The following is a 25,710-nucleotide window of genomic DNA, read 5'->3' as shown; positions in this document are numbered from 1 at the left end:
TTAAGTGGACCGACTAGTACTGGTCTTTCTTTCCGAGTAAGTTTTCATCAAAGAGCAGAGGAGCGTGAGGCTGGTCTTCCAGGGCCTCCTTACTTTCTGCTTGCTGATGAAATGCGCTGTTCTCTACCTTGGCTATCACACCTGTGGCACAGGCTTCGGCACGGGTGCCGCGGGCCCACGCACAGGCCCGCCCACGGAAAGACGAGCATCACAGCAGGAAGGCCTCGAGGGAAGGCCTGAGACCAAGGCTGCAGGAGGCGGGAGCCAGTTAAGGGCAGGAAAGACCAGCGTGAGAAGAGCAGTACTGTCTCCCTTTCTGAAGGGCTCGTTGACATTAAAATCTGTCCCTGAGTCTCTGCAAGGAGCTGGTTTTCCTAACAAAGCCCCTCAGGTGCCTGAGACAAACGCCACTCAAAGGAGAGGACCCCCAAGAAGAGGCCGGATCGGGCCCTGAGGCTGAGCGGGACTGTCTCCCTCTGCTGGGGGCCTTCGTTAAAGAAAAAGGAAAAGAAGTTGATTTTAAAACGTTGAAAACTGCCTGGCTTGTGTGCTCCCTGGCTGAGCATTGACCCATGAACCAGGAGGTCAGGGTTCGATTCCCAGTCGGGCACATGCCTGGGGTTGCAGGCTCGATCCCCAGTGCGGGGCGTGCAGGAGGCAGCCGATCAGTGATTCTCTCATCACTGATGGTTCTCTCCCCTTCTTCCTCTCCCTTCCTCTCTGAAATCAATAAAAACATTTTTTTAAGTTGGAAATTTGTTCTCATCTAAACATTATAGTTGCCGCAACTTTCTGTGTAACAGTTTTAATGAAGCCATACCTAATTGAGGGAAAACTTCGAAGTTAAGTTAAGGGGCGGGGGGGTGGGGGCGGGGGAGGGGGGGCTCGCCCACCTAGTTCTGTGTTTTATCTTCCTTTTTTCAAAGGAAGATAAAATCATAGAGATTAATAGTATGTCTCATCCCTAGTAGGAAAATTGCTGTATATCAGCGGTTCTCAACCTGTGGGTCGCGACCCCTTTGGGGGTCGAACGACCCTTTCACAGGGGTCGCCTAAGACCATCGGAAAACGCATATAATGACATATATTGTTTTTGTGATTAATCACTATGCTTTAATTATGTTCAATCTGTAACAATGAAATTGGGGGTCACCACAACTTGAGGACCTGTATTGAAGGGTTGCGGCATTAGGAAGGTTGAGAACCACTGCTGTAGAGCCTTACATCTACTTGACTTACATTTTACATACCTTTAGAGCACTAGAGAAATGTAAGACCAATACTTCCAATCAGCAAGGACCCCCCAGGCTACCCGAGTGACCACTGTTCTTTTCAGCACCGAGGTGGCTTCTCCCCCGCAGTCCACAGGAGCCCCTGGGAGCACCGCCGGGAACCTAGTCCCGGCCGCTCTCCACCCGGGTTCCCGGGCACGTGTGGACTCCCCGTGGCTTCACCCTTCAAACCACAGGAAAGCACGGCCGTCTACCTTCTTCCTCGTCTGGCACTGCCAGCCACTGGATCAGGGCGAAGAGCAGGAGGATCACCAGGCAGCCCATGCCGATTCCCCGGAAAGTGGCAGCAGCCCCTGTGGAAACAAGCCGAGCTCTAGGGGAACCCCAGGGGAGGCAGGCAGCCCTCCCCCACACTCAGCGTTCGCAAGTTCAGGGCTAGGCAGCAGAGCGTGGGATGAACAGGTGGCAGCAGATGGCCACAGCTTCACAGAGTGGGACACACCGGGGATGGGCAGGTGTCAGGGGGCCCAGGGGAGTGTCAGGGGGCCCAGGGGGTGTCAGGAGGCCCAGGAGGGTGTCAGGAGGCACAGGAGGGTGTCAGGAGGCCCAGGCGGGTGTCAGGAGGCACAGGGGGGTGTCAGGAGGCACAGGGGGGTGTCAGGAGGCACAGGGGGGTGTCAGGGGGCCCAGGAGGGTGTCAGGAGGCACAGGGGGGTGTCAGGAGGCCCAGGGGGTGTCAAGAGGCCCAGGGGTGTCAGGAGGCACAGGGGGGTGTCAGGAGGCCCAGGCGGGTGTCAGGAGGCACAGGGGGGTGTCAGGAGGCCCAGGCGGGTGTCAGGAGGCACAGGGGGGTGTCAGGAGGCCCAGGCGGGTGTCAGGAGGCCCAGGGGGGTGTCAGGAGGCACAGGGGGTGTCAGGAGGCCCAGGGGGGTGTCAGGAGGCACAGGGGGGTGTCAGGAGGCACAGGGGGTGTCAGGAGGCCCAGGGGGGGTGTCAGGAGGCACAGGGGGGTGTCAGGAGGCACAGGGGTGTGTCAGGAGGCACAGGGGGTGTCAGGAGGCACAGGGGGTGTCAGGAGGCACAGGGGTGTGTCAGGAGGCCCAGGCGGGTGTCAGGAGGCACAGGGGGGTATCAGGAGGCCCAGGCGGGTGTCAGGAGGCACAGGGGGGTGTCAGGAGGCACAGGGGGGTGTCAGGGTGCCCAGGAGGGTGTCAGGAGGCACAGGGGGGTGTCAGGAGGCACAGGGGGGTGTCAGGAGGCCCAGGCGGGTGTCAGGAGGCCCAGGGGGTGTCAGGAGGCCCAGGCGGGTGTCAGAAGGCTCAGGCGGGTGTCAGGAGGCCCAGGGGGTGTTAGGAGGCACAGGGGGGTGTCAAGAGGCCCAGGGGTGTCAGGAGGCACAGGGGGGTGTCAGGAGGCCCAGGCGGGTGTCAGGAGGCACAGGGGGGTGTCAGGAGGCCCAGGCGGGTGTCAGGAGGCCCAGGGGGTGTCCGGAGGCCCAGGGGGGTGTCAGGAGGCACAGGGGGGTGTCAGGAGGCACAGGGGGGTGTCAGGAGGCCCAGGGGGTGTCAGGAGGCACAGGGGGGTGTCAGGAGGCCCAGGGGGTGTCCGGAGGCCCAGGGGGGTGTCAGGAGGCACAGGGGGGTGTCAGGAGGCACAGGGGGGTGTCAGGAGGCACAGGGGGGTGTCAGGAGGCCCAGGGGGGGTATCAGGAGGCCCAGGGGGTGTCAGGAGGTCCAGGTGCTGGTACTGGGCCTGTCACTGGTCAAATTTTAAAACTGCATTTAAGAACGCCTCTGAGAGCCTTTCACCATAAAATTCCATGGTGCTCTCTCCTCCATAGACGCCTCCCTGACTGTACGCCGCCCTATTACTCTGTGGCTGGAGCTCAGACAGGCTAAAGCCAGGCACCCTGGGCCCACCGCCCGCAGCGCCTGAGCGGGTGCGGCCCGGCACAGAGTGGCCTCGTGCTGCCCAGCCCGGCATTCCCGATGGGAGGCCCACAGGGCAGGCACACTGCGCACAGCAGGCTTCCTGGCTCAGATGCTCAGGGTGGACAACGATGATGGGTCTCGCGGCTGGGCGTTCCCGGCCGCGTTAGGATCGCTGACTTCAAACCACAGCCTGTGCTCACGCCTCTGCTTGGCCCCTCTGGGCGTGTGTGGCCTCTCACTGGCTGTGGCCGGGGGTGTGCCCGGTGACAGCGCTGCCCTCGCCCTCGTGGCAGGCACATGGGTGTGCAGTCAGACCCCACGAGAGCCGGGGAGACTGTGACCGGGGGCTCCCCTCTGCCGATCTTCAGGAACAATGAGAGTGTCCATGGAGGAGTCGCTGGAAAGTCGTACGTTTTCACCCAAGAAGAAAGGGAGAAAGAGAACGCCGTTCTTACCGAAGTAGTTGACCAGCACGCCTCCGATCATGGCCCCGCAGCCTCGCCCCAGACCCAGGTGCAGGCCCTGCAGGATGCCCTGCGCCGACGTCCGCAGCTCGGGGGGCACCGCGGCGCTCAGGTAGGAGATGCAGGCCGCCCAGATGGCCGCGTGCGTCACACCTGGGGGGGGGGGCACGGTGAGCAGCAGCTCAGGCTCCCTTTCCAGACAGGAGTCCCTCCCTCAAACGCACACACATCTGCCTGTGAGAGACAGGCTTCATTCGCCTCCGCATAACAGCGTCCACCATGTTCCCCATTGGTAAGTGCATCGTTCGTGGCATTAGGCACGTTCACACTGTTTGCAGCCCTCACCACCGTCCATCTCCACAACTTCACCCCACCCTGAACCTCTTCCCCATCTAACAGGAGCTTGCCCCAGGCCCTGGGAACCCCATCCTACTTTCATTATTTTAAAATATATATATATTTTTTTAAATTGATTTCAGAGAGGAAGAGAAAGGAGAGAGAGAGAGAGAAACATCAATGATGAGAGAGAATCATTGATCGGCTGCCTCCCGCACAACCTACACTGAGGATCGAACCCGAAACCCGGGCATGTGCCCTGACTGGGAATTGAACCGTGACCTCCTGGTTCCTAGGTCGACGCTCAACCACTGAGCCACACCGGCCGGGCCCCCATCCAACTTTCCGTCGCTGTGAAGTGAGTGCCTCGGGGCCTCGTGTAAGTGGACCGCACAGTCTGTCCTTCTGTGTCGGGCTCCCTTCCCCCAGCATAATGTCGCCAGAGCCCTCCGCGCTGCAGGGGTCCCGGATTCCTTCCCCCTCAAGGCTAGTACTCCATCGCACGTGGAAAACGCGTTTGTTTGCCCATCTGTCGAGGGACACTGGGTTGTACCCACCTTTTGGCTACTACCGTGAGCAGCGCTGCTCTGAACCAGGGGTGCAGTGTCCGTCTGAGTCCCTGCTGTCAGTGCTTGGGGTGTATTCCCACAAGTGGGGTGACGAGGTCCTACGGGTAATAATCTATGTAACCAGCTAACTGCCGCGATATTGTGAATTTAATTGAAAAGGCCCACCGCGTGCGTCTACAGACACGTATGGCGTACAGATGGTTAAACGTGGAGGCCCTGCCTGCCTGTGTCCACAGCAGCCGCACCCTGTTCCACGCCCAGCAGCGCACAAGAGCTGCGGGTCCTCCTCGCCCTCGCAGCCTTGTTACTGTCCGTGTTTATAACCACAGCAGCCGGGAAGGGGGGGGGGCGTCTCCCCGCGTTTGGACTTGCATTCCCAGTGACCTGTGAGCACATTTCCCCTTTCTCCTTTTGGTTTACTGGCCACCTGTGTATCTTCTCTGGCGAAATGACTGCTCAGATGCTCTGCTCGCTGGTTTAAACTGGGTGGTCAGGTTGTTTTTGGGCTTGGGGCTTTTTTGCTGTTGTGTTGTAGGAGCTCTTTATATATTTTGGGTATCGGGCACCTACACTGACATTAAGACTATTTCCAACTTTTTTTCCACTATAATTAGCAACATGATTACCACTGTTGGAGATACAGCTTTTCATGGATCTCAGATTATGTCCACTGCCTGGCATTCTACAGGTGGGGTTAATCAACAAAGGGCTGTAACAAGTTTTACGCCTTTTCACATATAACTCCCATTTGTTTGCCATTTGCAATGCCTCCTCACCAGTTTCATTATATCTTCACCATTTGTTGGGGGGAGGGGGAGAATAGAGATAACGGGGGGGGGGGTCGTTATTTTACTGTAGAGCAGCTGCACCCTGTGTGGGTTTAAATCTCGAGCAGAGCGCTGCTTTCAATGTAATAAGAAGGTAGTAACACGACAGCCTTCACAACGGAGGGACGAGGAATTGTGCGGGCCTGGGAGGCTAAGACATGGACTTGCTCCCTGAGAAATAACCCACGTGGAGGCAGTACCATCAGAAGCTCTTAACCTGTGTTTGGAAAACGGAACTAAAGGATTAGTATAAATGTAAGACTTAATCCGACATTCGTCTGCTCCTGGATGGACCCTCCTTCCTGAAACAGCCAAGACCTGGACAAGACACGGGAGTCATCGTTCCCAGAGCCTGGACATCAGCAGCAAGGACAGTGCCTGAGAGAAGGGAAACGAGGAGCCCCGCCTACTGCCTGGGGAGGGTCTGAGGGCGTCAGGCAGAGGGGGGCCCTGGGCTGGGGAGGTGGAGTGGACAGTCTGGGGGCCCAAGGCGGCTGGAGGTCCAGAGGTGAGGACCAGAAAGGAGATAGAGGACCAGGGAGGAGAGAGAAGACCGGGGAGGAGAAAACTGGGAGGAGAGAGAGCACCGATCAGCAAAGCAGGTGCCGCCACTTGGCAAAGCCAGGAAAGAGCCCCTGAGAGCCTTTGAGAACGGGCTCAGCCCCAGGCCGGGCCAGGAAGAGGACTGGTCTCACCGGCCAGACCGGAAAAACTCGATTCCTGGACGGCCGGGTACTCAGAGCAGAATCAGCCCTGGTCTAACAGGGCTCCACCTGCTGATCTTTAGCAGCGAGACCTGAGGGTCCCACTGTTTCCCAGTAAGGAGCTGTGTCCCAGAAGGAGGCTCAGGGCAGAAGGACACAGCTTTACCCAGCAGCCAGCAGGGTGGCGTTCACAGTGGCCGGCGTACGGTCCCTTCCCGGGACCATCCTACTCCCTGGATCCATATGGAGCAAACACCACTCTTCCTGGTCACCTTCGATCACATGCCCCACAGTTAACAGGAACACAGCACACTAGCTCCCCGTGGGCTTACATGTGTTTCAGGAGTCATTTCAACGAGGTTATTTTTTAACTAGAAATGTGGGCTAGCTGATTAGAGGCCGTACGCACACTTATTTAATTTCCACAGACGTCAAATAAAATATTTGCTTTGCTTTACCTGGCGGAACAATTTCAGTACCCTAGGTCATGCGGGCTCTCTCAGAACCGAGCAGTGCCTGCCTGGAATCTTAACTATAAAAGTTGGCACAGTGGTATTATTAAATACTAGAGGCCTGGTGCACGAATTCGTACATGGGTAGGGTCCGGCTGGCCTGCCCCAAGGGGGGCTCGATTGAGGTAGGGCCGGCAGGTGGGAGGGGCCGCGGGAGGTTGGCCGATCGGCCCTGCCCCCAGTCGTAGTGGTGGGGGCCGGCCAGGGGGCGGGGCCACCCCTTCATTGGGCTGGTTGGCCAGCCGCAGTGCACGACATAGCAACCAGTCATTCCGGCATTCCGTTCGCTGGGCTTTTATAAATATAGATATTATTAAAGATGCTGTCAATGCCATTTTTTTTCAGATACATGTGTTGTTGTTTTTTCATTAACAACACTAAGGAAAAAACATGCCGAGAACTAAAATGAATTTATTCAAAATTCATTGAGATTCAACAGGAACATCCAACATAGGTTTTGGAAATCATTTCTTAAAGATGAATCATTAAAGACCTGAAACCTCACCAAATGGCTGCAAAGAAACTGGGATGGTGCCGCCACCGTGTCCATGTCTGAGCAACCAATCGCAGGGCTTACACGTAGAGAAAGATGGGCCCACGCGGTTATGTGACCCGGAAGTAACGAATACGTGGCTGCTATACTTCAGATCAAATATAATTTTAGCAGCTATTCTCTTACGTGGGAAGGCCTGGGCACACACAGAGTCTCCCAATAACAGGGTTTCCCGTCTTTCTTTTTTAATTCTAAGGGTTTTCCCCAAACTTTGAGTCTTCTGAGATCACAAGGCCGAGGGATGGCTTTGGTCGGGATGCTCTGAAGCTATTCTCAGGGCTGCTGGCTGGCACTAACTGGCAGCCGTAAAGGGCGTCCATGGTTGGGCTGCTCGGGCTTCCTTATTGCTCTCTGCGGCGGATTAGATAATGGGCACTGTGTCCTGGAAAGCAGCTCAGGGCATTAACTGAAGGGAAGACGGGGAAGCCACAGTAAAAAGAGGCTCCCCTAATAGCAGAATGAAAGCCGCTCGGCCTGTCTGCTCCAACACTGTCCGAGGCAGACATGGAGCGTAGCGTCTCGGAATAGCCCGTTTCACACTGTCATGTAAGTGGGAGAATCCATCATCCCCTTAAAAAGAAACTCGCAACACGGGACAATCCACAGGAGGGGCCTGGCTGGTAACATCCCCTTCGTACACAAAGGACATTGGTAGCCGTGTGGTTCTTGCTCTTAACCTCCTCGTGATCATGTTAATAATCGGAAACTCTTGCCCATGTTTTTACTCCGGTTCTGTCTGGTCCTCTGATTTTACAAGAATGCAAAAGCCATCCAGGAATCTAGAAACCCTCCCCCATTTTCCTATTTGTAAGACAAGCAAGGAAGTCTGGACCATTGTGCTACCTGAAATGACTTTCCTCTAAGACAGTGGTTCTCAACCTGTGGGTTGCGACCCCCCCTTTGGGGGTCACAGGGGTCACCTAAGACCATTGGAAAACACATATATAATTACGTATTTTTTTGTGATTAATCACTATGCTTTAATTATGTTCAATTTGTAACAATGAAAATACATCCTGCATATCAGATAGTTACATGACAATTCATAACAGTAGCAGAATTACAGTTATGAAGTAGCAGCGAAAATAATTTTATGGTTGGGGGTCACCACAACATGAGGAACTGTATTAAAGGGTTGAGGCATGAGGAAGGTTGAGAACCACTGCTCTAAGATCTGGGGGTGAAATAGATCATCAACTTTACTTTTTATGAGAGAACTGGGAAAAGTAGTCGATGATTATTCTTTGATGAAATAAGTGTGCAAATTTAGTCAGTGGCCTGGGTAAATGTGTTTACACCAGAGCTATAATTTTTTTAAAATAAATCCTCAACTGAGGATATTTTTTCCATTGATTTTTAGAAAGAGTGGAAGGGAGGGGGAGAGACAGAGAGAAACACCGATGTGAGAGAGACACAGATTGGTTGCCTTCCACATGCCCCTGACCCGGGCCGGGAGTCTGCAACCGAGGTACATGCCCTTGACAGGAATCAAACCTGGGACCCCTCAGTCCATAGGCCAGTGCTCTATCCACTGAGCCAAAGCAGCTAGGGCAGAGCTACAATTCCTTAAACCCTTTAGTGTGAGATAACTAAGTTGGTGGATAAAACAATAAGAATAAAAAGATGTCACCCCCTCTCCACCCCCTCCCCCCACACACACACACACAACAGTAGCAAAGGCATCAATCGACTTTCCTTATAATATGTGCCCCCAGCCGTGGGCAAACTACGGCCCGCAGGCCGGATCCGGCCCGTTTGAAATGAATAAAACTAAAAAAAAAAAAGACCGTACCCTTTTATGTAATGATGTTTACTTTGAATTTATATTAGTTCACACAAACACTCCATCCATGCTTTTGTTCCGGCCTCCGGTCCAGTTTAAGAACCCATTGTGGCCCTCGAGTCACAAAGTTTGCCCACCCCTGGGCTAACCCTTCCTTGGCTCCTGTCACAAAGCTCCTGACACCTGCGGGTGCCCATCCACTACCAACGCATGTAACAGGCGCTTCATAAATAAGTCTGAGTGGCAAGTCAATGAGTGACTCTCAGAGGCCACACAGGCCGCAGAAACTGGACTTCTCAGCCCTGCCTCACCGTCGCTGGGGTCTCCCAGGAGTCTCTTCGACGCCCACAGAAGCAGAGGTGTTTCATGCCACCTGCTGCCAGGACCCTAGCTGTTTGGGGACACACTGGCATTGGAATGACCTAGAACCATTAGAAATAATGATGGTGAACGTTAAGTGTTTCTCACTAATAATATTGCTGCAGCTCTAGCAGGAACTCTGCTGTGCTTTGCACAGATTATCCCGTTATTCCTCCCAGTAACAGGGACTATTTTTTCCTTCATTTTTCCAACAAGGAAACTAAGGCACAGAGAGATCAAAGCCAACAGACAACAGGGTAGTGGAGCAATATTTCAACCCACAGTGTCCAGGTTTAGGACTTCGGTGCTCAGATCAACACTGAAACGGTTCTACAGTAACTGCAGCCTCCGCTCGGAGAGGTTTTGTCGGCGATGTCCAACGTGCCCAACCATCTATTCGTTTGAAAAACTGTATATTCTTATCACCTTCTTCCCCTCTTCCCCTAAGAGCTCACAGCATACATACTATCAGGTTTTCATCTGCACCCAAATAACTTTTCCTAATATGCAGCCTTGGTATGGACTCCGCAACATGAATTTCAGGAGTGTTCATTCTTGGCCCGCAAACGTGCTCGATTGCAACACAGGGCTCTGTGAGCGAGAGAAGGCCCTTCCCGAGCTGACAGTGGCTCTTTGTAAGGTTCCGCGTGGCTTGGGCGACGTCACCTCACCATGGCTGAGAGGCGCGCACACTGCCAAGTGCTGGCGAACGGGAATGTTTTGTTTTGTTGCTGTGTTGGCACTGGCCTGTGCCCCCTGAACAATGTATAACTACCCCTGAGCGGCCCACACGGAGTCCACTGTGACAGACCCTCACCACTGACGGACCAGACCAACAGCCCAGCTGGCCTGGCGCACCTGAGAGCTGGGGCAGAGACAGCCTCTGAAGGTCAACCCGGTGAAAACCCTAAAAACAACCAACCAACCACCCACCCACCCAAAAGGCCCCCCGGGCAGGCAGAGAAGGAGAGTGTGTGTGACTCAGGCGACCGCAGCTGCTGGGACAGGCAAACCTTGGGACCCAGCGGTTTCAGGCCTTAGATGTTTCCTTGTCTTGCTCACCACATCTAAGGGGCAGGGGCCAGGCCGGAGCAGCTCTGCTCCTACAGCCACTCAGGGGCCAGGCTGCGGGCTCGCCATTCTCAGCACCTGGTTACCTGGGCACCGGTCTCCGACCGGCTGGGGTAAGCTAAACCTCTTGATCCGCATGGTTTGTGGGGGTTTCTGGGTCAAGTGGATTTTGTGGGGGCTTGAGAGGTCACCTCAGGCCACTCACAGACGAGCTCACGGCAAATGGTCCATCTTGGACCTCATGACGAGACGTGATGCTGATGGGGCCGCGCTGGCGCCCTCCGGGCCAGGGGCCACGACCACAGCGACCTCCAGCTGAGGAAGCTGCGTAATCGGGGACTGTCAGTACAAGTCCTGGCTCAGGCGCCTGGGCGGCCCCAGAAGACCTCACGCCCACGACCTTGCCCCGAACCTTTCTTCTACGCGTCATGCCAACCACCAAATGGCCTGGCCCAGCTGCTGCCAGGGGTTCTCGGGGTACCGCCTGGGGGCGAGCTAACGGGCAGCGAGCTCAGAGCGGGCGCCTGTGCTCGGTGCTCCAGGCCCACGAGGAAGAGCCTTCAAGGCAGGTTCCAGGGTCTGCTGAGGGAGGAGTGCGTGAGGCTCCGGCAGAGCCAGGCCGGCAGGCGGGAGCAGAGGCTGCAGGGAGCCACAGCCCGGCCTGGCGTTAGCCACAGGCCACTGGATGTGGAAAATGACTGAAGCTGTAAAGCGAGTACGACAGCTTTGTCATTACGCGTAGCTGACCCACAAAAACAAAACACCAAAATCTCTACACGACAGACCCATTTAATGTGAAGAACACGCCGGATGTCCACGCCCGTCGATGGTACACGGGAGTTTATTCTCAGCTCCTCTTCCTGTGTTTAATCGCCAGGGTGTGGGCCGCGTCCAGCCCTTTCTGGCTCCACACACACAGGCGGCGTTCGGATAACTGAAGGGCCACGGAGGCCACCTCTTCCTTAGCAACCACCTCAAATCAGACAAAACAGCAGCGCCGCCCTTCCTCTGCGAGGGCCCCCGCCTGCACTCAGGCAGGAAACAGCCCAATGCGGCAGGGGGGGGGGGGTGCGACTCACCTTGGAGCACCTCCATGGGCAGCACGGTCCAGGCGTTCTCCAGGTAGGAGATGTAGATGTAGCGCGCCGTGTTGCAGGCCAGGCCGATGTACAGGACCCTGGGGACGCAGAGGAAAGTGAGTCGGGCCCGGGTGTGGGATACAGAACATGCAGGCATCGCTTCTGTTTTCCCTGCCCAACCTCCCATCACCCAGACAGCCTTCCGGGCTTAGCGGGGGTGGGGGGACGTGGGGGGAGGCGAGGGGTTCTCGGGAGTAAGAGGGTCGCTTCTGACATATCTGCCCTGGCCTCTCCCACGCTGGTCGGTCGGTATAAAGGCGAACACCCCTTCCTGAGCTCCGTCCGTGCAGGAGGAGGGCCCGTAAGCGGGTCCGGGCACCCCGCCATCTGCAATGACGGCCGGCTTCCTTCCGGGGCTGGAGGGGGCACCCGCCTGGGAAGAGTGACCGACTCCCCCCCCCCCCCCCCCACCCGCGAGGGGAGGGACAGGATGGGAAGGAGAGCGTGACTGGACGTGGCCTCGCTGGCAATCCCCGAGACACCGAGCCGTCTCACAAGGACACTCTCAAGGTCACCCAAGCCACCAGCCAATGATGGAGAATAACCTTTGGAAACCAAATACTTTTTCCTTTTAGTGCCCTGTTTATGTTTTTAAAGCATGAGGCCATGTGCTGCCTTCCCCCTCGCAATCAGCACCACCAAACCACGACTGCAAACAAAACAGGCGAAGCCACAGCGGTGTGTGTCCACGCATCTAAGGTCACGCGCGCTCTGAGCGGGGCGGGCTGCTGCTCTGTGCGAACAGCCTGGGGGTGGAGACTCCCCCCTGTTGCTTCCCGGTTCCCGTGGGCTTTCCTAGCCTCAATGCTCTCCTTGTTTTCTGGGTTCAGGTGGGTGAACGCTAGAAGGTAAAAGAAAGAAACCGATCTGGCAGTCAGTGGTACTTTCCTCATCTCTAGCGCTCAACTTTTATGTTGAAATCATTCCTATAAGTACGGCCCTTTTCCAAACATTGGATCGGGGAGGAGATGCTCGAGGCTCCGCTGGTGTTAACTGCAGATCTAGGACAGGAGGGTGGGAGAAAGAAAACAAAAAAAGAAAGAGAAAGGTTGAGGGGTGGGGGTGGGATAGGAAGCGGGTGAGGGGCCGAGGAGGTCTCGGTATTGGAAAGGTCTGGGTCACAGTCTGCGGACATGATGTTCTTTGTACTTGTATGTTTTGAGGGAAAAGTATATGTCTGAGTCCTCTCTGATAGAACATCTGTCCAACACACTTGCTAACGATCCATCAACCGGGGTCCCTCCAGGACATAAACAAGCAAAAAGCCCACGGGAAACTCAATGCAAAATACGCCACACAAGTTACACACGCCCGAGTCTCCTTCTCACATCCTACGCCAGCCCCGTGCAGGAGCCCGACGTAGCCTGACTCAGACAGCAAACAGTCCCACGCGGGCCACGCAGCCGGCAGGCCAGGGCTCTGGGCCTCCTCGACCACGCGCTCTGCCGGGTGTGAAAGCAGCCACAGACACTGTCAGTGAACGACCTCGCTGGCTGTGTGTCAACAAAACCTGAGTTATAAACACCGACATGTAAACCTCACCTGACTTTCACGTCACAAAGTATTCTCCTCGTGACTTCTTTCAACCCCTTCAAAGTACGGAGACCATTATGGTTCCTGGGCCGGGCCATTCGGAGACAGACCGCAGGCCCGACGTACCCATGGCTGCGGCTTGCCAGCCCCGGCCTGGCTCGTCCCTTCTCCTTGGCTGTCAGTTGGGTTTGCTCAGTAACTGTTAGAGCTACAGGGGTGGAGGCCCAGGCGCCTTCAGCGACGACCTCTGGGCCCCGGGCACCGAGCTTCGGAAAGCTCCGAGACGAGCGGTGCCCAGCGGGGGACGACCACGGGGTCGCCATCCCAGGCAGCTCTCAGTAATACTTCCCTAGATTCCCAGCATAAAAAAAGTGCTAATACACCTTCCCTGTGTCCGCACCGCCTCTCCCCACCGTCCCTCTAGGCCCAATCCTGCGTCAGGGTTACCACGACCACCACTGTTCAGTCCAGCCCCAAGGCCCCGGCCTGGAGCAGCCGAGTCCGCCAGCCAGGCTAAGGAACAGACTGGGCTTCGCCTCCAGACCCTGCCGCGTGCACTTCAGCCGCTGGGGCCTGACTGCTGGGCCCCGGGGCCTCCGGGGGCCGCTACCAAGCCCGCGGCTCCGAGTCGATGTGCCCTTCACTCCGTCCCACGTTCTGATCGCGCGGCTGCAGCCCTTCAGGACCCAGGCGCCTTAGGGAGCAGACGCCGAGTAAGGAGTAATACTTACTCGTCCCTCCCTCTCTCCCAGCCCCGTTCCTCGGGTCCAGGAGGGACAGCATCTACTCTGCCAGCTCGTTCAGATCGAGTAAGGAGTAATACTTACTCGTCCCTCCCTCTCTCCCAGCCCCGTTCCTCGGGTCCAGGAGGGACAGCATCTACTCTGCCAGCTCGTTCAGATCACTGCTGCCCAGGGAGTTGCCCCAGGTGAGCACTCAGTACATGGCAGCCTCGTCATTGTTGTTCTTATTTTAAAGCAGAGTAACCAAGGACCCTCTTGTTTCCTGGAAACATTTTATTCCAGAATTTCAAAAGAGAGGGGCGTCCTCGCTTTCCTTCCTCGCCAGCCGTCCTGGGGCAGCCGTGACTCAGGAAGTCGGCCAGATGGGACCGTGAGCGGGGAGGCAGGCAGCGTTCTGCCCTGTGACGAGGGAAAGGCGTGGACATGCATTTATTGAGCGGCCACTAAAAAGTATCGCAGCAACCTACGAATCTCTGATATCTGAGCGGAATATTTAAACCGCCATGTTATTCACTGTTCTGGGGTGAATTGTGTGTGCCCCCCTCCCCCGTCCCGAATACATTTATATGTTAAAGACCCAAGTCCTAAACCCCAGCACCTGTGAGTACCTGTATCTGGAGAGAGGCCTTTAAAGAGGGGTCATGGCAAAATGAGGTCAGGTGGGCAGAGAGACCCCTGGCTGTCCCTGGAGTGTCCGGGGCACCTCGGTTACAAATAACTGGACAACGAGAGGGAAGAGCATGGCCGGAGAGGGAACGGACCCAGGTTGGCGGTAAAGCCGCAGGGGCGTGAGGGCGGGGTCCTCCCCGGAATGAGGCGTGTCTCAGCACAGCCACCCCTTCCGGCCATGGCCCTGAAGATGATGCCCTGTGGTTTGCTGAAGAAGGCAGCAGAGTACCTCCCTCCAAGCTCTTTAGAAAATGATTAAAATATAAGCTTTAAAGCTTTTGAAAGAGTTACATTTTAGTCTAGAAAAGTCCCTCCTTTCTCATACTCACCCCCTCCCCCAACCAGCCCCCACGATGCCATGTGACTGCAAATGTCCCGCGGGTGTCCCTGCCCCTCCAGCAGAATAGGCTGCAACGCTCCAGAATCGCTTGTCCCACCCCCTTCGTGTCCCCTCGTGGTGGCATCTCCTGCCATCCTGTGCCCCACTCCCAGGCCTGGCTGGTTTAAAAGGAGCATTGCTGCCCGGCCGGCGTGGGTCAGTGGTTGAGCGTTGACCTGTGAACCAAGAGGTCACGGTTCGATTCCCGGTCAAGGCACATGCCCGGGTGGCGGGCTCGATCCCAGGAGGCAGCCGATCCAAGATTCTCCCTCATCATTGATGTTTCTATTTCTCTCTCCCTCTCCCCTGCTCTCTGAAATCAATAAAAAAAATATCTATTTTTTTTTTTAAAAGAACACGGCTGGCATTCTCTCAGCTGCCGTCACGGCACCGTCTCCTGCCTCGATGGTAGCAAAGCAGCCAGTCGGAGGGAGACGTGGCCACAGGGCCAGCGACCGAGCGCCGAGGGGCTGGGACGGCCACGCCTCATGCCCAGAGCGGGTGCCTCGCTAGACGTGGCCGAGCGGAGGACCTACTTCTCCCTTTTCCCAAGACACGCCCTCTGCCCGGCACCTCTCCCTGTGCGAGTCCCCGTGTCAGGAGCCATCCCTCCAGGGGACCTCCCAGGGCTCCCAGCGTCACCGGCTGCCTCCCGTCCCTCTGTCCCCGTTTCCATCGGTGCTGGTCACAGCTGCACTCGCACGCAGGGGCTGAGTGCCGGGGGACAAGGCTGTGTCTTCTTTATCTCGGCACTTAGAGGAGCCTGCCTTGCTCAAGTACGCCGTGAGAACACAGCAACATCGTGTCACATAATCTCAACCAGGCTGATGAGCGATGATGACGGCAAAGAGAAGGACTGTTCTCTTCAAAAGGGCTTTTCTCACGTGGCCACGGGGATTTTGGACGGGACGACCCTTTCCCATGGGGGCCCCATTCACTGCGGGGTGTTGGGTCCCTGCCCCCTGCATGCTGAATGCCAGTCTCTGACACAACGGGAAATGCCCCCGTCCATTCTGCACACCTGCTGCTGAGAACCTCTGGGTAATCTCTGAAAACAGTGTCTTCCTGGTCGTAGTATCATCAAGTGTGTGTGTGTGTGTGTGTGTTTCCATATTCTAGTTACGTTAGCATATAAACAAACCTAGAAGGAGATAGAAACCAAACCATGATCAACGGCTATCTTGGAAATCTCTGATTACAGGGCCCTTCATTGTCTAGAGAATATATTTCTGTAGATTTTGAGTTTGTATAGTGAATTATGTACTTTTCCCCCCTATACATATTTTTATTGATTTCAGGGAGGAAGGGAGAGGGTCAGAGAGATAGAAGCATGAATGATGAGAGAGAATCACTGATCGGCTGCCTCCTGCACAGCCCCTACTGGAATGGAGCCCACAACCTGAGCATGACCGGGAATCGAACCGTGACCTCCTGGCTCATAGGCCGACGCTCAGCCACTGAGCCCCGCTGTGAGATGGTGAGATGGGTGGTCCACAGCCACAGAAGCCACATCCACTGGGAGTCAGCCCTGTGCTCTTTAATCGGTGAGAGCCTCGGGCCACCGAGCAGAGGAGAAAACCAGCCAGTATGACACTGATCACTGCATTCCCCCGACCTACTCGCAGCTCCTGCCAACAACGGCCTTTTGTTCTGACCTATGAATAGCTCAAGGAACAGTAAGGCTGTATTCTCCACTCAGCCTAGCAGCCATGACATCATACGGAAACACACTTCTCTGCAAAGATGTTCTTTCCAACGGGCTGCAAAAAACAAATCACACCCTTTCGGCTCTTGATCAGAACTTCTATTTTTGAGACTCGGCAGCTTATAGTTTAATAATGAGAATCTACACTCGAAGTAGCTCTAAGCGGCTTTTCCTATACAAAGGAATATCAACGTCACTGCAGGCAAAGTGGGAAAGGCACCGAAAGATAGAAGTCTACCCACGCACAAGTAACGACAGCTGTCATTACCGCCACCTGTGCGCCAACGACGGCAGAGACGGCAGCTCACTGCCACGGAGCCCTCAGCAGCGGCACCATGGAGGACATGAACGATCGACAGCGTCATAAATTATCGGGGAGGAAACCCTAACTGACCAAGGTGTTTTTTGAGGGGGATGTTAGTTATTTTGAAATCCACAAACATTTTAACTCGACAGCCTTAACTATTATACAGAGTCACTGTACTTTCATCAAATTCCATGGGTCTTATAGTCATGATCAACATAATATATCGGAAGACTGACAAAGTAATAGCAAAAAAGAAAAGAGAAAAGGAACTGCACCTACTATACGCCAGGCACCGTTCTGAACAGCTGCTATGCTTTCTCTCACTCGGACCTCATAAAAAACTAGGGGGTAGGCACTGTGACGCTCCCTGTTTACAGATGACAAAACAGGCTGGTGTGACGTGTCCCGGCCTCAGGCTCGCGTGCAGAGCCAGGAGCTGGCCAGGCAGCCTGACGCCACGCCCCGCGGTACCCACCGCGTACACGGCCTTTCAGGACAGCCCTTCCTCTTCCCACGTTTCCTTCTCCCCGTCTGTTCCTCTCCCTCCTCTTCCCTTTGCTTCCCTCTCTCCCTTGCTGTGTCTTCAGCCCACGGGCACGCCCAGAGGCCTGGCTCAGGCGGCGGCATCGGAGCGAGACGTGGGCCCAGGTACAGGAAACAGCGTGAGCACGATCCCTCGTAACACAGAGTATCCTTCCTAGTACGTCTGAGGGAACTCACTCCAAGCAAGAAGGCACAGGCCACCGTTTCACTAAGACCAGGAATGTGAGAAACAACCGTAGCCGGCCTTCTTCAGCCCGTTTCTCTTCCTCCGCGGTACCTGCTCGTCCTCTTATCCGTGTTCCTGGGGGAGACCCGTGCCCCCAACCCTCACCTCTCCAGTAAGCTCCAGGCTTATGACCGTCAACTGTGCGAGACATTCCCGTCTGGACGGACCAACTTCGAGCTAAACAGCCCCAGCGCTGCCTGCAGAGGGCTCCCCAGTTCTGAATCTCCTGAACTTTCTCTTGGATCCAGTGGAGCCTACGCTGAAGGGTGGAGGTCTCTACCTCACTTTCTGCGTCCAACCCGCTCTGCCAGCTTCACCTCCAAACCCCTCCCTTCCCTGGCGTCTGCTGCCCCCGCGGCAGCTCAGGCCCTGTCGCCTTCACCCGGCGGGCTCCCACTCACTGCCACTGAGTGCAAACAGTGAGGTCCGTGCCTCCCCTACTCTGCGCCTTGCTAGGGTCCCTCCTGCCCCAGGATGAAGTGCCTGTTCCTCCTTCCAGCACCCACCTGGCCTCGGGCCCCTGGTTTTCCAAGCCCCTCTCCCAGTGCTCATCTCCGCGTCCTATCACTGGGGTGCTCTCAGCCTAAATTCTGCACGCCTGCCTTGAACAAACAGGCAGGGTTTGATTTTTCAGCAGCACGGAGTAACCCTGGCTCCTTGAGAGCATGTGTAACTAATAATTTCAAATTCACTATGAGAACGAAGTCTTTACACTGTTTTTATTGTGGTGACAGTTGTGTGTAAGGAAGAAATCACATTCCCTTAAGAACTGAGGCGGAAAAAGGGGCTGGTTCCGGCCACCATCTTTCTGTCTCTTAATCGGGAACGGCGCTCGGCAGCCTGGCCACACAGGGAGCCACTGGGGGTCCTTGAAGTCTGAGCGCCTGGCGCACCCACGGGGGTCGGTGGGAGGGTCCGGGTGCTGGGAGCTGTGAGCTCCTGCTGGGCCTGCTGGGCAGCACCGGCCCGAGGGAGCCCAGGCTGAGGCCTTCGGGCGTCAGGGCGCTCCCCGGCCCGGCGAGGAGAGGGCCCGAGACCCGGTGGGTCCGGGAGACAAATGGCACCAAGAGGGGGTAGAAACAGGGAGAGAGGATGAGAAACAAAACAAGAAGAAGACATTCTAACCAGGGCCTCTCAGACCCGTGAGGCAGCGCAAACCCCGCCTTCTCCACACACCTCCCCCCCCACCCCCCAGCCCAGCTGCGCTTCCTCCTTTGTGGTCTGACTGCCCTTCCTCGGGGAACACACGTGCACCCCTGTCCGCTATCGGGGCTCCTGCAGGCCCCAGAAAGCCGCGTGCTCCTCCCTGCCGGGTGCATCCTGTGTTTCCTCCTGCCCAGCCGCCGGCTAGCTCACGTGGGTCCGTGGCTCCTCTTAAGTATAACTAACGGCGAGTCGTGGTTACCATGTCACCCTCCCGCAGGACCGGGCCTGGCCACGCTGCCCGCAGTGCAAGGACCTCCGGGCGAGGTCAGAGCTGACTGAGTAGGTTCGAGTGTGTCCCTGAGATGCAAACAAAGTTAAATCAGAAACCGCAGGTGGTGGCCTAACACTGGCGGGCAAGGACTGACGAATTTACCAGTGATTCCTTGCCATGTGTCTTGATCACCACTCACAGCTGCTGAGACATCCAGCGAGGTGTTGCGTGTGCCCTTACGATGCATTTACGTTTCTAGCGAAAGGTGTCCAGTTATCATCTTTACAGGGAGTAGCCCGGAAATATACCTGCTGTAAATCCCAAAGCCTTGTGATTTCAAGTCAAAAGAAGTTACGTCTTTTAGTGGAAATATTAAGCATTTCCTGTTTGCCTGAGAAAGCCACGTCCCAGAGGACAAAATCCAAGGTCAAAATCAAAGAAATAATTTACTCTGTGCGTGTGTGCATGTGTGTGGGTGTGTGTGTGTGTGTTTACACAGATAGACAGGCTACTCCCTGAAAAACTGGGCCCAACAGTAAGAGCTGTTCAAATACTAAGTGGATCAAAAGTGGGCATCATATTTTCAGAAATTATCCTGGTATGAACTGTAATTTGTGGAAATTAGGATAGTTACAATTTTTCTGGTGGTGCTGACCCCTAAAAACAAACTCCCAATGAGACCGGCACAGAATGCTGAAAACCATCTGCATCGGTAAGAGCCACAGAGAGCTCCCTCCTTATGCTCCATCCAGGGAAACATAAAGTCCATGAATTCGCAGAAAGATAACTTCTCTTCACCGATTATTCTACCACTGAGCCACCAATGCTCCAACTTCTCTTCACCGATTATTTAATGTCTGATGTTTTTCCAAGGAAAAGTTTAAACTGTCACCACCACATTTTCAAACCCCCAAAGTCAACCACCACCAACTGACGGGGCGCCCAAAATTCTCACCAGAAAAAAACACCCATATGCATCCCACCTGAGCACAGGGGCAGAATCTCACTACGCTATCAGAATCCTTCAAAACGCAGTTAAGATAATACATCCTAATGGGTGGAATTAAAATGCCAAAGAGGTGAGTGATCACAAATTGATGAATCCCAGCAGGCCCCTGGGAGCAGCAGGTGACCACGGAGCCTTCTCCCCCACATCGCTAAGAAACAGAAGGTGCCTGCTGTACATAAAACCAGAAAAGCTAAGGGAGCCGTAGGCTTCTAACTGGTGAGTAACTCCAAATGCTTAGGAAAGAAAAACACGCGGGTAAGCTCACGCCATTACCAAAATTACAGTAAACCTGCTAGAGTTTTATCGTGAAGAAAATGGACCTCCGACCACAGGCAAGGGCAGGGACGAAGCTTCTGTTAGCACGGGAGAACCTACACACACACCCTACACTGAGTCAACACGCAGGTAATCCTACTGACGGATGAAATGAGGGCATCTGGAGCTCCTGTCGCTGCTGAGACCGCGCCGGGTCGCTGTCTGGACATGAACGACTGGTTTTAACAGCGAAAGCAGATGGCACTCAGGCACCCGGGCTGAGGAGAACTGTCTAGTTCATCTCTGCGACTCGGAGAACGTACGCATGACCCGGACGAGGCCAAGGTCATCCCACCTCCTAATATTGCAGCACCGTCTGCGGCTTGGCCCCCCGGAGTGTGCCCGGGAGCTCTGGGTCTGGGAACCACCCACACGGGGCCTGGCTTTGTTCAGTGGCCACGAGGGGGTCAAAGGTTTGAGAAAGAAGGGATAGGGCACAGCCTCCCAAAGCGAAACCAAACCAAACATGGGGAAAATGTACAGTTGTTTGGGGAAAAGAACGGCTCTAGGTTGAAACTTTAAATGATAACATATTCTCTTCAGTGAGTAAAAGGGACATGAACAGGAGGGATCAGGGTTTCTCAAGTCTCGTCCGTGTCTGTTTCTCCTTCCTGATTTCTCGCAGGAACAGCAGGTGCGGAGACTGCCCTGCACACGCGGACGCACACAGTCGCCTCTTCTGTTACGGCAACTCCCAACGTTAGGAGCGGCCGTGCCAGACTTGCCTGTGAGGTCAGAGCGCCTGGCGTGGGGCTGGCTCCTCCTTGCAGAGCCAGTGACGAAGCAGGACTCAGAGGGCAAGCGCTGCCCCACCCACTCCAGACCGACACCAGGGGGAGAAACAGCACTCAGAGGAGAACCGAGCATTTCGTTTTTTCGGCTAAAAGGGTTCCATGGAGCATTTAGGGAGGAGGAGGATGTGGAAATGCCCCATGTGTTCGTGGCAGATAAAAACACAGAAACTCATGTCATAACCAGGAAGCTCTGATAGAAGCGTTTTCCTCCACGAACTCGCAGGAAGTGGGGGTTCTGGGGGCCACACCACAGCCGACTGAACGGAGCAGACATCTATACCCCAGGTCAGTGGTCGGCAAACTCATTAGTCAACAGAGCCAAATATCAACAGCACAACGATTGAAATTTCTTTTGAGAGCCAAACTGTTTAAATTTAAACTATATAGGTAGGTACATCGTTATTAACTTAATTAGGGTACTCCTAAGGCTTAGGAAGAGCCACACTCAAGGGGCCAAAGAGCCGCATGTGGCTCGCGAGCCACAGTTTGCCGACCACAGCCCCAGGCGGTCGAGGTCTGTGTGTCAGCAAATGGCCAAGAATCACCGAAGGCTGAGAAAACAGAACCCTCTTCATCCCCTCCCTCCCCCTCCGCTGGTGCCCGCGATGGGTGGGCCCCGGAGGCCCAGGGTGACATGCTCCTGCAGCTGGTGCTCCCACCGCTGGTGCTCCCACGCCTCAGAGCACTCACTCCCAGGCTCCTTGCTGAGAGCACGCAGCATGTTCTGCTTGTTTGTTTTAGATAATCCAGGGAGGCTCCCTCCTTCCTTCCTTTCGTTTCTCTCTTAAAGAGAAAGCAACAGAAAGCCCTGTTCTCACCCCAACACACATGATCATATCCACCCATGTGACCACAGGAGCTATAAGACCATGGAAAGGGAAGGTCCGATGCCCCAGGAGCTATAAGACCATGGAAGGGAAGGTCCGATGCCCAAGGAGCTATAAGACCATGCAGCAAGGTTCCTACCTGATGTGGCCGATCAACTCAATGAGCTTGTGACTGAAAAAATAAGCCGTCAGCTCGGACACGTGACTCAGCACGGAGCACACCCCGAAGAGGGTGGTGGTCCCGTTCAGGTCCTCCAGGTGCCAGTAGAGGAAGGTGAACACGAAGCCGTAGCCAAAGCCCATGAACCAGGCCACGAAGAGCACGGAGCCGTACTGCACGCTGCACAGCAGGCGGATCAGGTCCCAGAAGCTGGCGGCCTGCGCGTGGCTCGCGGCGGGCACCTCCTCGGCGGACTCGGTGGGGCTGCCTCTCTCCACCGGGGCGATCTCCACCTCCTTGCCTCGACCCTCCTCACTTTTGAAGTGGTTGTAGCGGAACCGGAACTGAGTGGCCACGATCAAGGCCATGGTCATGAGGACCCCGAAGACGATGAAGACGATCTGGTAGTTGCGGTACTCGGGGGGCCGGCACCCCTTCCCGTGGACGAGCACCTCGATGTGGGTGTAGTCGATCCCGATGCCCACGGACAGCATGGCCAGGCCCCAGCCCAGGGACCCCCACATGCGCTGCAGCCCATAGCGGTCCCTGTGTTTGCCCAGGTACTGGAGCGTCACCGTGTCCACAATGGTGACAGAGGAGGCACTGAAGAACTCTCCGATGATGACCACCACCAGGATCACCAGGAAGATGGCTTCTACTTCTTGCTGGTCGTAAAGCAGAGTGACCTGGTCAGAAGGTAAAGACCTGGTGGTAGTGACGATGGTAGTGGTGGGCTCTCTGGTTACAATATCCGGGGGGGCAGGGGCTGCCGTACTTGGGATCAAGGTCAGGTCCTTGCTGACGTTTGTCACGTCCTCGGTCTGCGGCGGCAGCGTGCGCGCGCTGGTCCTGTCGGCGGCTGTTGGGAAGGTGAGAGGCTCCGTGACGTTGGGCCCGGGGTCTCCCGCCGCCGTGGGCCCGCTGGCAAGGAGCAGGCCTCTCCTCTCCCGCGGCCTCGGTGGCGGCGTCGCCGAAGAAATGAAGGAGGAATTCGCTGGCAGGAGGGTTAGCAGGTGACTCGCGTTGGCGGGGCGGGCTGTTGGGGGCATCTTTGGTACACACCTCAAGGTCGCGGGTTTGACAAAGCCGATGCCCAGGTTGAATAAAACCCAGCACAGAAGGGAAAAGAGGAGGACGATTTTGCCCTTCTTAAAGCGATCCGCAACCACGCCCCAAAAGGGGGCGCTGCAGAACTCAATGAAGTAGCGGATGCCCACCAGCAGCCCGCTCTGGCTGGGGGACATGCCCAGCTGCTTATAGTACACGGGCAGCAGGGGGTACAGAGAGCCGTACGCGGCGTAGAAGAAGAAGTAGAAGACCTTGGAGATGAGCAGGTCGTTGTTGATCTTCACGCAGTGTCTCTCGATCCAGTCCACCTCCTCCTCGGGGGCGGCCTCCGTGGCTGTGGACGAGGGGGTCTCGTGAGGCGGCGGCTCCTGCTCCCTGGAAATGCCATTGAAAGGATCGGCAAGCACGTACTTCCGCTTCTGCTCCTCCTCGTCATCCGTGAGGATGGCCACTTTATCATCGGCCGCCATGGCTCGTCACCACCATCGGAAGTGCCACTTCACAGTGCTGGCTGCTGGCCTGTTAGAGTAAAAGGCAAAGGATGGCTTAGTGACGACACCGATAACATGTGAGCACGAAGCTTCGTCTTGCAGGACGCAGAGGCGTTTCAAGCGACAGCTAAGAGTAACCGTGGGAGTGAATCCCCACCACGGGTCACCTGCCGCCATACTACACTGGCTCTGAACACCCTTCGAAACATCAAATGTTCTTTCTGGCCACTGACTGACTCATCGCATCTCCCGGTGACAGGTTGATAGCTCAGGCTCATTCGAATCTTTTCACGGATTCCTACCAAAAACGCCCAAAGGATAGGGATTAGGTCTAAACCACATAGGGAACTGAAAATAAATAGTATTTCTAGTTTCTGGGTTTTACTGCTCAAACATAGCCACTGAACTAGGAAGTCTAGAATATTTAGGAAATCAAGGTAGCCCAGCCCATTCCGTTCCCAGAGAAAAACAGAAAGCAGCTCCTGATTCCAACCAAATGAACGAGAAACACTGGCCTGACCAGGCCTTGGTGCTGCAGCCGTGAGAGGACACAGTGGTGAGGAAGCAGCCTCCGGTGGCTGATGTTACATACGATTCTCCAGGTGTGCTTTCAGGGATTGCAGTTTAAGAAAACGAAAACCAAAGATGAAATCGTGAAAGCAGCGAAACAGGAATTACAACTTACCAATAAGGGAAAAACAACTCCAAACCCACGGTTTCTCATCAGAAACCACGGGTGCCAGACAGAAGGGGCCAATAGTGTTTAGGCGCTGAAAGAACTGCCCACCCAGAACCCTACATTCAGAAAAAAGTCCAACAACCAGAAAACTACAGAACCATATTCCTTATGAATATAGATTCAAAAATCCCTAGCAAAATACTAGGAAAGAAAGTTTAGAAATATATAAAAAAGAATTGTACACGATGACCAAGATGGGTCTATTCAAGGTGCAATATTGGAAAATCAATCAATGTAACCCACCATATCAAGATGCCAAGAAGAAGAAAATAGGGTCCCATCACCCATCTGACAAAATGAAGAAGTCATTCATGAAAAGTCTCAGAAAAACAGGAACGGAGGCGAGCGTCACCGTGGTGGAACCTGCAGAGAGCATGACACCTGATGGTTAAAGGCAGAGAGCGCTTTCTCTCTATGGGAACAAAGCAAGACTGTCTGTCCTCACCACCCTCAGGCAACGTGGAGCTGGAAGCCCTAGCCAGCGCTATGAGGAAAGAGAAGGAAACAGGAGTCACACAGGTCCAAAGGGAGACAGAAACTGTCTTTATTGGAAATGACTGTCCAGGGAGGAAATCCCAAGAAATCTCCAAAACCTTCTAGAACCAGGAATTGAGTTCAACAAGTTCACAGGATACAAGACAAGCACACAAAAAAATCCACTTGTGTGTCTGTAGACCAGCAATGGCCCCCGGACACCAACCTTTAAAATATAATCCCACTTACAACTGCTAAAAGATTGAGGTTAGCAAAACCTACAGGGCTGTATGTTGAAAACTGCAAAATGCTGGTGAAAGAAACACAGGTCTAAGTCAATGGAGAGACATGACATGTTCCATTCTCCTCAAATTTGTCTACAGGTTTAACACCATCCCTATCACAATCTCAGACTTTGTCAAAATTTAAACTTTTGCTCTGCAGACGACCCTGCTAAGAGGATGGACCTACAGGTGGGAAACTATTTGAAAGCCGCATATTCCACAAAGAATTATTACCCACAATATATAAAGCACTCTCAAAACTCGACAATAAAAAAGCCAATTAGAAAACGGACCCAAGACATGAAGAGACATTTCACCAAGAGGACACACAGGATATACAGATGAAAATGTTCAGCATCATTAAGGAAATGTAAACTAAAAATATGACGTGTTGCCGCACACCGGTGCGAACGGCGAAAGTAAAAATCGTGACAACGCCAAATTCCGACACGGATGCCGAGGATCACGCTCCCTGCTCATTGCTGGTGGGGCTGTAAAGTGGGGCCGTTTCTTATAAATCTAAGCCCGTGGCTACCACAGGACCCA

The 25,710-nt window shown here is 54.9% G+C and overlaps 1 protein-coding gene across 2 annotated transcripts in view; it reads right to left on the bottom strand.

Moving 5' to 3' along the window:
* MFSD6 (major facilitator superfamily domain containing 6) overlaps positions 1-24,657 on the bottom strand; it is a 28,898-nt gene extending 4,241 nt beyond the window's left edge. For both annotated transcript variants that reach the window (XM_081095409.1, XM_081095408.1), the window contains exons 1-4: positions 22,088-24,657; positions 11,422-11,519; positions 3,619-3,780; positions 1,487-1,585 (exon numbers count right to left, since the gene is read on the bottom strand). In XM_081095409.1, coding sequence (XP_080951535.1) covers positions 1,487-1,585; positions 3,619-3,780; positions 11,422-11,519; positions 22,088-23,646 — 1,918 coding nt within the window. In that variant the 5' untranslated portion in view covers positions 23,647-24,657. The remainder of the gene's footprint in view (positions 1-1,486; positions 1,586-3,618; positions 3,781-11,421; positions 11,520-22,087) is intronic.
* Positions 24,658-25,710: the final 1,053 nt, after the last annotated feature.

The sequence above is a fragment of the Myotis nattereri genome (genome assembly GCF_964212035.1).
Source record: "Myotis nattereri genome assembly, chromosome: 7".
NCBI classification, from domain to species: Eukaryota; Metazoa; Chordata; class Mammalia; order Chiroptera; family Vespertilionidae; genus Myotis; species Myotis nattereri.
Note: the sequence above shows the minus strand (reverse complement) of the source record. Positions and strands in the feature narration are given on the sequence as shown.